At 38.6% G+C, this 12,068-nt stretch overlaps 1 protein-coding gene across 1 annotated transcript in view; it reads right to left on the bottom strand.

The window, feature by feature from the left end:
• The window catches only part of LOC140162014 (uncharacterized), a 31,768-nt gene that overhangs the window by 9,257 nt on the left and 10,443 nt on the right, over positions 1 to 12,068 (bottom strand). The window contains exons 2-5 of the mRNA XM_072185304.1: positions 8,798 to 9,075; positions 7,851 to 8,121; positions 1,675 to 2,040; positions 1,001 to 1,160 (exon numbers count right to left, since the gene is read on the bottom strand). Of these exons, the coding sequence (XP_072041405.1) occupies positions 1,001 to 1,160; positions 1,675 to 2,040; positions 7,851 to 8,121; positions 8,798 to 8,878 (878 nt within the window). The 5' untranslated portion in view covers positions 8,879 to 9,075. The remainder of the gene's footprint in view (positions 1 to 1,000; positions 1,161 to 1,674; positions 2,041 to 7,850; positions 8,122 to 8,797; positions 9,076 to 12,068) is intronic.

Genomic DNA, 12,068 nt, shown 5'->3' with positions numbered 1-12,068 from the left:
TCTGCATAAACTTGCATAATAATTTATGCTAATCGTGTAAAATATATAAATTCAAAATTAGAACCCTCTATAGTTTGATCACTTCATAATGTCATAATGTAGTTTGATGCATTTTAAGTTTGTTGAAATGTCCAGAAAGTCAAATAATGTGGCCAGTGTTTCTAAATACAAACATGTACTTCTCTTGTTCAAAATTTATTGACCTGACCAAGATTATCTTGACCTGACCAAGATTATCTTGACCTGACCAAGATTATCTTGACTTGTCCACATTACTTGATATAATCGACAGTTGACCAGACTTTGAACAAAAGAAATACAATAGATATTAAATGGAACAAAAGAAAAGGGCTAGACATATATGAGCAGATAACTGCTCTTCTTCAGGAATATAAAATCAAACAGCGAAAACTACATGCTGTAGTTTAAAAACAAATTCAAGTCAAAAACTGGATGCAAGTTCAAATAGAACTCGGTAGCAAACACAACAAGCTCAGAGCAAAATAAGCTGTGTCTTTACTCTATGAAAGCAAGTTAACTTGAAGGTGGCAGCATAAAAAATTGAATTCCAAAAAAATAATAATAATAATATATGTAAAAAATAAATGTATATCAATTTATGCAAATGCACTAGCATATTAGCAAATGAGCTATCAAATTGGCATAGATTTTGATGAAAACCTAGTGGAATTTGAAGACCGCCAATTACCACCCCTCCCCCAAGTCACATCATTATACCTCACAGATATTGGGAAAAATAAAAAACCTAATCCAAATGGAACACACACATCACCACCCCATCCGCATACACACAGCAGGAATACACCATCGTAAGATCTCTAAAACAAGCCAGGTGATAAAAATGTATCAATTCCTGATATGAGTGAGCATTGGCTGTTTCTAAAATATTTTATGACAATATAAAAGCAGATGTATTTTGAGAATTCTTAGCAGTTTACTTAATTTTACACATGCACACAATAAATTTAAATATCTATACCTTTGTCCTGTAATGCTTTTCTTAAGACTTGTCTTGCCCACTCTTTCTTGCCCAACAAGCATGAGTCGAGTTCTGTACACACGTTTCGTTCCAGCTCTTGATGCTTTCAGGTAAGCTTGGCGAGCTTCTGGCCCACGAGATAAAATCTCAGCAGGCGTATCTGTGAAAGACATACTAGTTTGTCAATATATTTATTAAACACCGGCTTGTAATAAGGGATGTTTAATACATGTATCATGTCTTTAAATATAAATTATAATTGATAATTTGCATTAGCTTATTAACCCCAACCCTACCCGTGGTTTTTTTGCTGTCGGAAGGGAAAGAAGAAACGAAAAAGGAGAGAAGGTGAAGAAAAAAGTCACCCCGGGGTTCGAACCCCGGGACCCCTCGCATGCCACGCACACGATCACCGACCTGTAGCCACCGAGGTTAGGCTGCCCTGGGCAGCGATTCCCTGGGTATATATGACTTAGGTTGATTGCGTCATATCAAGTCATGTGGAATGCATGCACACAGAGTGGTTTTAATAGTGAGCTTTAGTTAGACTTGGTTGGGTTAGAGTTTTAATATATTTGATTACTACTTTCACAAAGACAAAAGAAAACTAGATGGCACAGATTCAGATCTGATTTGTTTTAGTAACCCTGTAATTTATATACATGTGTACGTACCAAAAAACAAGCCTGTACACACTGCACAATAACCTCTGCCTCCTTTTCTCTCTGTATGCCACCTGAAAAGTTCTTGCAATAAAGATGGTGTACCATGATCCTTCAATACTCTCAATAAATTACAAACTTGGAGCATGTCATTACCACTCCCTCTACTATCTACAATATACTGTAATAGTTGCGATGTGACTGCATGTGTCTCTGGATTTTTATGAAATTCTATATGATCAAAGACTTCTCTTGGTATTCCAAATTCACCAGCAAGAACTTTACGAAGCTGTGGTTTAGGATCCATGAACAGGCACAATCGTTTCAAAAAGTCCACGGAATCCAGGATGTCTTCTATATTGTCATGGCATGTATTCTCTGAAATATATAAAATCAAATCAATGATTCCATCAAGCAAAGAACAACCAATTGATCCTACTACTGTTTTACTTTAGTTTTTTGATATGAGCAAGACCTTTGACATGGCTCTCAGAGAACCAAAAAGCAATGATCTTAGCACCACTGAAACAGTAGACATAGCTGCCTACCTGGTATTATACTGAGAATTTATTTTATAAATAATTTAATAATAATTTATAAACTGATGTATTATCTGATCTGGCCAGTATTGTGGTATAACCAGGAGGATAATTATTGCAATAATGACCCCACAGTCAGACCTCTTGCCCCTCTCCAGTTTCCCCCCAGTAAAAAACCCAAACTTATGAAAATTTTTTGCAGAAATTTTGCAAAAATTGTGTTGATTTTCCCCCTCCCCCTGAAATGATCTACTCACACTCTTACACCCGCATCGTCCTACTATTAAGTAATACAAATAACATCAATGTATTCATTCTACTTCAGGACTCTCAACCAAATTTATTTTCATTTCTGGTTCATACATCTCATTCCTAATTACATTTTATATGTGACTGTCTCACTCCTGAGAGTCTCAAATTTTACAAAGGCAAACTATTTTAATCACATATCAAACATCATACATGACAAAGGGGGAATGGTGGGTGGGAGAAAAATTTCTGCGCATGTCCTCAATGACGCTGACACAGAATGAATGATCAGCAAACAAATGGCGCCGAAGGCCCAGAGCAATTGCAAGCACACCCGTGATTGGCCCCCCTGACACAGAATGAGGCACACCACTGGTTCAGCCAACATCACATGACCTCACGATGGCTAAACAATTTCAGCTGCAGGGATAATTTTATATATCATTTGACGAGCAAATTAAACTGCATTATAAGGGATTTGTGTATCTTGAAATATTGTGGTTATTCATAAACCTTTAACCCAAAAGTACCTTAACTTTAAGTGTGGGGCACTTCAAAGAAACTGCACACTAGGGACTGTATGAAACCCATCTAAGTTCACTCTACAGATTTAGCCTGTTCTTTAGATAGCACAGTAAAATATAGCAGGTAGGCCGGAGACCTCCAGGAAGGTCTCCAACTTTTTTCACATCAGATTAGGTATCCTAAAACCCTGTTTTGGGATACTTAATAAGCATTTCTGGGAGGTCTCCCGGAGATCTCCCAGAAGCCGCTTTCTGGGATACTTCTTGGGACTAGCTCCTGAAAGTCTCCCATAACGCCTAGGTTCTGGGAACTCTGGGAGACTTCTGGGCATGCACTAGCTCCCGAAAGTCTCCCAGAGTTCTGGGATACCTGTGGGATACCTAATTTGCATGTGAAAGAAGTTGGAAACCTCCCGGAGGCCTCTGGAAGGTCTCCGGGAAACTGCCTGAAGCAGGAGACCTCCAGAAACCTTGCTGGATTGTTGACCAGGAACATCTTTCAGCTTGATCCTCGACGTAGGACTTCAATTGGGGGAGGGTGCAAAGCAACTTTCAGAACAAAAATTATCAAAATCATGGCTGAAAGTATGAAGCCCTAAAAACCTTAAATATCAGGGCAGCCAGCATCCCACAGTGGAGGTAAAGAGGGGAGGGAATTACAGTGGAAAAGATTTTTTGGCAGCTAGGCCAAAGGGGGGCAAATATTTTTGGGCAGGCCAAAAAGAGGGAGGCAAAGATTTGTTGGTAGGCCAGAAGCCCAGCCAACACACTACGTACATGTAACACTACTACGTAAATTTGTGAATTTGTATCATATGGAAAAGTTAGGCCCACTTTCGTGCAGAAAAGATTTGACCAGTCAGCTGTGCTATGAGCATGCACAATAATGAACTATCATCATGCATGCATCATTCCACCGCGCGATGAGAATTTTCACCGCTGCGCTCGTAAAAACCTGGCTCAGATTACAGTTTTTATAGCATCGCATCGCGCTGCGATGTGGAGTCAGGATCGGGCTTTAAGCTTATAAATTAAATATAAACCTGAATTACACATAAATATATCAATATGTTCTGTCTGAAACATATAGTCGTGGAAAATTGCCGTATTGGTGTGAAGTTGCATACTAACAACCAGGAGTGTGCAGATTCAGAATCCACCTGGTGCAAAAAAAGGCACCCTTCAGCAAATTGAGTTATTGAGGTCAAAGGTGACACTTAAGGAGAGTAAAATCAAGTTATGAAATATCACAAGTTCTTACCTTCAGTCACAAGGAGTAAAAATGTCAGTGGTCATTTATCTCTAGAATGCCTAATTAATGAGTTATAGGTCAAAATAGGTCAAAGGGTAAAAATCAAAATAAAAAAGGTATAGTTTCCTATGTCTACGGAGTCTAGATTTAATGTTATGACCTATAAACTGTCAAGGTTACATTATACTCTATAGGGTTGTTGAACTCAGGCTCTTGATTCTAGAATAAAGGAGACTTCTCATTTAGCAAATTATTCATTTTTTGTATTCATCATAATCATTTGAATATATGAATATAAAAACCACCTAAGTCCATACTTCGGCCAAAGTGAGTTAAGCATGGGAAATTGTTGCTATACATAGGCCGGTCATATGTATGAAAGAAGAACTCAAATTCATTCTCTGTGTCTATTAAGCATGTAAAAAATAGCATGTATGAAAGAATCACCCAATTCCATGATTTGAGTCTTGTAACACATTGATTGAAATCCAGTATGTATAAAAGTCCACTTGTAACACATTCATTGCTAGAGAGTGACTTTTGAACAAAAAATGGGTTTAATAAAGGAAAGTTGGTGGTTTATATTACATGGCAGAATGCTTATCAACATTATACATACCTGTGTGCTTTATTTTGTATTATCTTACTAGTGGTAATCTCATTCTAACATTGTTGTCTTTGTATATGATTCAAACAACCACCTAAGTCCAAAATTTAAAATGAACCCCACGAAGTCCCTGAAATGCTAATCGTCATACCTAATACAGGTTAATCCACTCATTTGCACGTAAAACTTACCATATTGACCAGGTAAATCTAACTGAAGGAATTAAAATGATACACAGGTTTTTCTCTCAAAATCACTTCCTATGGACTTAGGTGGCTTTTGTATTCATGTATTCATTTATACAGATGAATAATTTGACACTAGGTCGTGTGTCTTGAGCTCACCACCAAAAAAAGGTGGCGATGTTACATTTTGCCAAAGTCAACTCAAAACAAATGATGATATCTCTGTCAAGCAAGAAGTTATTGTCATGCTTGTGGTCTCATTTTATTGCTAAATAAAATGCACTTTCAACCCTGTAAAAATAAATACTTGAACTTTTTTAATACTGACACTGTGCTTCATAGAATTCAGAATGGGCAGGGTGGCGGTGGTGGGGGATGTGGTGGTGGGGGATGTGGTACACACAAACTCTATGGGATTGGTATTTTTAGTGCGTAATCTGCTTCTGTAAAGGCTGTAAATTGGATTTGGATTCTATTTAGCATCTAAAAGACTCATGGCCTTACAGCTAAACAGTTCTACTAATTGTTTTTAATCATTTATGATTGGTTTAGTCTAGAAAATACAAACTTTTCCATACAAAACTACCCGTTGTCATATTAAACACTGTAGTAAGTAATGTAGATGTCTTCAAAATCTAAAAGTTACTGTACAATTTTAATTACTTATCCTATCATAGTCAAAGTATAGATTTTCTGAAGGGAAATTTGACAAGGAATCTAAATATGGACATATTTTTTTCTGTAAGGGTTAGGGGGGAAATGTTTACGTTCAAAATATGTTGAATTGTAAAAAAATCTAACATACTTTGGGACACCCTATATTCCAAGATTACCAAACATCTGTGATTTTGGTTTCTTCCAAAGTCAGTTGGCTCTCCATATCCTCTAACCAAATGAATGTTGGTTACTTCCAGTTTATTACTGTAAGTTGGTAATAAGCAATGCATTGAGTGACCTATTTTTTATCAAAATCTTTTTATTCCACCCTGTATAACCTGGAGGTCACCCCGTATAATGAGTTGAGATGTATATATTTGAATTGTCTATGCCTTCAGCTTTCCAAACATGTATACATTTGCTAGTTTAGGGTTGATGATTGTCGAGAAAATCTAATTAGAAACCCGGTTGGTGTAAAAATTCATAATATTTGTCATGTAACGCTAAGGGTGGCGAGTTCAGGACACATGGCCACTATTTTCATTCAATTTGGAGCATTCTGAAAATTTGACCTATGACATTGTTATTTTACCCTTTGACCTATACCTCATTAATTATGCATACATGAGATACATGACCATTGACTTTTTTATTCCTTGGGACCAGACGAACAACTTGTGATATTTTATAATTTGATCATAGCATTTTCAACTTTTATCTCCCATGTGACCTATGACCTCAATAACTCAATTTGCTCAAAGGTGCCCTTTCTGCACCCTGTAGTATAGTGTTATGCGCCCTTAATGTAATCGATGTATTCGTAGGATGTCAACCATATAGTTAATCAACCTTCCCAGCATGCTCGTGGTAGTTGACACGATAACGTAAATAAACATGTGAACTGATTTAACTACCGGCGTTAAGATACTCTTTATGTGCAGTAATAAGCCTCCAATACTACACACCCCCGCCCCTGGCAGATTCTAAATCTACATACCATCCTCTTATACTTGAAGCAAAAAAATGCCATTAGTACGCAACTTCATGGTTATATTGGGTCTTCAATGGTCTCTATCCTCGACTAATACCTTAGACAAGTCTGCAAGCAATTTGGATGAAATATACATAGTCTAGAGGAAAATCTCAAATTTGTGCTTGTATAAAGTTGTTGAAGCATTTTTGAGTAAAGGTTGATCACCTAGGAATCTTAGAGGTTAATAACTGTGCATCGGTTATTTGGAGGGCATTGTGAAAAATCTAAACATTTTGCCTTTGGAACTGAGGGATATTCCGGGGTCCAAAGCAAAATGTTTAGATTTTTTACAATGCCTGACATATTACTGATGCAAAGTTATTAACCTCATTCATAACCGTTACTTTGATCTCTTCACTGTACAAAATAACACATAATTTTGCTCAAAATAGATGATTTTTTGTCTAGTCTAACAGGTGTAATGGCACATTTCTCCCAGAACATTTTCACAACAACGAAATTCTCCTTCACATGCATGCATGTCATGTGCTAGCTATAGTGGTTGTTGTTTATAACTGGTACTTTTCAAATCTGTGGAATTTTTGTCATGTGACAAGGTCACCCCATAATCATTCACTGATCACCTGCCTATCACATGGGCTTCCCGGAGTCCTCCCGGATCAGTAGCGTAGCCAGGGGGGCAGAGTCTGACAAAAAAAAAGTGCCCCTCTGACAAAAAAATGAAAGAGAAAATTTGGAGGGCAAAGGAAAAGAAAAGGGGCAAGGAGCCCTTTTCCACCAAAATTCACCCCGATCATGGGCCAAAATATTGTAAATATATTAAAATTTTGCACAATACGCACGCACATTGTCACAATGAAGCCCTTTTCATCTAGATCATGGGCGAAAATAGTGTAAAATACAAAACTTTTGCGTGTGTAGCACGCACGTTATCCCAATAAAGCCTTTCCTGGAAGCCCAAAGACATGTAGAGTCTCTCTAAAAACAAAACCGATATATGTATGTAATGCAATTGCAATTTTTTTCGTCTGTGCCCCCGTAATATTATTTTGCCCCCCCCCCTTCTACCCAGTCAAAGAGTCTGTTAGGCCTTTGGATATTGGTTGTATTATGTTCTTGCAATGGACTGAATATGTTTTTCTTATTGTAAGTCACACTAACAGACCACAGGGATCACTTACTTGCAGTTTGCAGACTTTGGTAATGCAATTCCCACAGATGGCCAAGCATAATTGGATTCCCGCCAAAATGTGAACCACTCCCAATCCTGCAAACAGTCTGGTCATCTTGGCTCTGAGGAGAGCTCATCACTACCATGATGTCTCTTCGAAGATGATGTGCAGTTGCAACAAGGACCACATGATCAGCCCAGTTGCCATTTTGTGCCATTTCATCACAATAACCATTCCAATCTGGATAGAGTTGAGTAAAGTCGATTGTGCCATCAGGCCCCTGTATAATACAAACGTACATGCAACAATTGCCATAATACCCATACCTATTTGAGTGCAGCGTTAGGAGGGGCCATTTCTAAAAGGATCACGAAGTGTGGTGTTTTCTACCATTTATAGATGTGCATATAATCTCCACTACTATGTCCTTGAATTTTGTTTACTTTTTGTAACAAAGCCAGAACAGCGCCTTCACCATGGGGGTGTAGGAGGTGCGACACCCCGGCAATCCCTAAAAAAGGAAGATAGAGAGAAAGGAAGGGAGAGAAAGAAAGGGGGAGAGAGGAGGAAGGGAGAGGGGGAGGTTGAGGGAATAAAAAGAGAGAGAGTGAAAGAGAAAGAGAGACAGAGGAGGATAGAGGTGGAAGAGGGGTGAGAGTATGAGATTAAATATGATGTTTGGGCCAGGTGCGTTTAGGTGATGTACTCCATCATCCCATGATAGGTGCATCCGTTTTCTCTATTGTACATATAGACAAAGAGTTTGCAAGATTGATAAAATATATCTGCACTGCTTTATCAGCACCAAGGGAGTATCGCCCTGGCGCAGAGTGGCAAGTTAACCTCCCCTGCTCAGACAACAGAAATATTGGGACAAAGTTTGCGATTTGCATTTTCCTTTTGGACTATATACCCAAAATTTAACCTTTTGGAATTTGTATATCCCTGCAAATTACCTGAACAGTTGAATTCCTTCGCATGAACGTCACAACAGATTGTCGTAAATCAACTGCAGTCAGTGATGGAAGACCAAGCATATCCAATTGGTCAGAAACAGCGTGAAAGAAACAATTTCCGTCACCAGGTGTCTGGCCATGAAAATGAAGACCTAAACGTCTGCAGTTCTGTTTTAAAGCTGTAGCAACTTCCTGATATGAAGCTTGTTGAATGATCCATTCTTGTTGAGAATCATTGATTGTTTGTAGGATCTCAACTGGGTTGTAGAGCCATTGCCCTGGCAAAGAATAAGATCGTAAAGGTACATACATATGATATAAGTGACAACAAATTAGTGTACTCTAGAGCTTTAGAGAATTTAACCATCCAGTTCTAGGAAACTTTAAAGGCTTAATGTACGATTTCCTTCAAATTTTAAATTTGTCATTATATACTCAAAATGCTGAAATAATACTAGTAATAATTATCGGGAATGGTTTCTGTTAATTTAGAGCTGAAATAACGAGGTAAAGTGAAAGAAACACTGCTTGTTATTTTGGCCGTTTAACACGCAGTTCTATGGGAGGACATAAAGTCATAATTCTAAATTATGACTTTATGTCGAACTTTGCTCTGTTTACCTGCAAACACAAGAAATTTGGCTGAATCCATTTACTGTTTTATTACGAATTTCTTGGCCAACCTGGAACACTTCTATTGCGTCCATGTAGCGTACTAAGCGTCTATACACTGTACGGCGCAGTGACCTCGATCATTGATGACCTTAACCCTGCCGTTATGTGATTGGTTAGTTGACAGAGGTCATCACGTACATCGCCGTACTTTAAAATACAGGCCGATATACGGCTGGCGTACAGTACAGAGACATGTGGAAGATGTAAATAATTTTACCGCGATGTTGGCGAAATTTAATGGATCATTTACAATATTTGCACCAATTCATGGATCATATTATATGTTTCTGCTTCTATGAGCACTCGATGATGATTGGGATTACTATCATAACGTGTATGTGCTATGATATGCTGTAAAATCCGAGAAAACGAAGCAGTTGACCGGATCTGAGTGAGTGAGCTAGCTCAACAAGAATCATGAGAATGCAGTTCAAACATGCCTCGTCGAGTTGATTTTTTGTTTGTTGTTTACTTCGTGACTTGCAAGTGTCACTCGCGTATTTACGCGAGTGACACTTGCAAGTCACAAAGTAAACAACAAACTGATTTGATAAACCTTGGATCGATTGCATATTGTGTATTTGTGAGCAGCTCAACTTGCACTTGCAGTGCAGAAGAAATGACTGCTTTTTGCAGGTAGGATTATTTATGCGACACGTACTCGACTGGTCAGCAGGTCGAGGATTTGCACTATTCAAAATCAATGAAGTAAATCATGAAAAACATTGTGTACAAGCGCACTACCCTATGATGATCATGTGCATGCATGTTGAATTTCATGTAATTGTAAGGACAATTTGTAAATTATAATCTGACTTACCTGTTTACACTTCACTCAAACTCCAAGCGGGAACTCTGGTGCACTGGCATAGGCATCGTCATCTTCAGAGTCCGAGTCGGACTCTTCGCTGCTGCTATCGCCGACTTCAATTTGGAATCTGAAGCTGTTCAATTGGTCCTCCGGTAGTGTTGTGTCAATTCTGACTTCATTATTGTACATTTCTTCTTCAAGTTTGATGACATGCTGCTCGGCTTTAGCCCAATTTTCAGGCGTTACATTTGCTAGTGCATTTTCAAGGTGCTTTTTAACGTCTACCATCTTGAACGTTGAGTTTTTGTTTTTAACGTCACCTTTGACTTGCCCCCAAATCAGTTCGATAGGATTCAACTCACAATGGTAAGGGGGCAGTCGCAGAATATAGTGACCATGGGATCTTGCCAGTTCGTCAATGACCATCTTCGTACACCTTGGTTTGTGCATCTGAATAAGTGCATAAAGCTGCACCTTGATCATGGTTGGACACCAATCTACATTTTGAGCTGTTAGCCACTCTTGCATTTCGGCTTTCTTTGTGTTCATCGTCGGTATTCGCTCCTCCTGAACTGAATGATAAGGTGCATTGTCCATGACGATGACAGTGTGTTGGGGTATATTTGGCAGAAATTGATGGGTAAACCATTCCAGAAAAACGTTGCCATTCATTTCATCGTGGTAATCACTAGATCCCGTCTTGGATTGAAATGAAAGGAGAGCATCTTCAACAAATCCTTCTTTTGACCCAGCGTGCAAAATAATTAACCTGCTTCCCTTTCCGGTTGGAATAAGAAATCCTCCTGATCCAGCAATTACCCAGCATTTGGACTTTGTATGATTCTGGTGGAGGAATGTTTCGTCTAAATACACGACAGGGCAGTTGGTAAGCTGTCTAATTTGTTTCATTTTACTCAGGTAGTCGTGTCTTTTGGCAACAATGTCTGGCCTTTCTTTAACAAGTCTTTCCGGCCTCTTGCTATATTTGTAGCCCATGTCTTTTAAAATTGTTCTTAGTGATGACTTGCTACCTTGGAAGTTGATTGCAATCTTGACCTCATCATATATTGAGTTAATTGTTGGCCACTTCTTCTCTATGTACATATTGCTAATTAGCCGCCTGATAACACCTCGATCAAAATCATCTACGCTGTCGACTATCCGCTTCCTTTTGGGTCCTCTTTTCACTGGAGATTTAGGTCCATGTTTTCTAATCTTGTAGAGGGTTGACCTAGATTTAATCCCGGTTGCTTCCATAGTGTTCTGGATAGCACTTTAATTATCTTTCGGAAGTCCAAAGCTTCGCTGCTCTGTTTCCTTTGTTAAGAAATAATCCCATACATTGGATATGATTTGCTGTGCTTGCTTGCACAGTGATGCACTTGTGCCGACTGACATTTTTGGGTTGATTAATCCAAGATAAATCCTAATATTAATTGACTGAATGACTGTAAATAAAAGATGACACCATCCGTAACCAGGGGCAGTCAATGTGAATTAAATAGGGTTTTTTCATAAGGCATGGGGCAGTAGGGGGTCTGTTCCAGTGGGGTCTTTAAATTTAATAAATTTCATGGGGGCAAGGTGAACTTGACTCATTGTGATGATTGAAAATGTGACAACAACAAAATATTAAGGGAAATTCCTTGTGTTTGGGGTCTGGGGTTTCATTTGAGGGGTCAGAGTCATTTGATTGCCTGAATATGGGGAATTGAACCCTCCACCCCCATTAAACCAAAGTGGTTTGACCTTGACCTTGTTACCACATTTTTTTTATTTTGTTCA

Source organism: Amphiura filiformis, chromosome 10, assembly GCF_039555335.1.
Source record: "Amphiura filiformis chromosome 10, Afil_fr2py, whole genome shotgun sequence".
Lineage (NCBI taxonomy): Eukaryota > Metazoa > Echinodermata > Ophiuroidea > Amphilepidida > Amphiuridae > Amphiura > Amphiura filiformis.
This window is presented reverse-complemented; position numbering and strand designations above follow the sequence as displayed.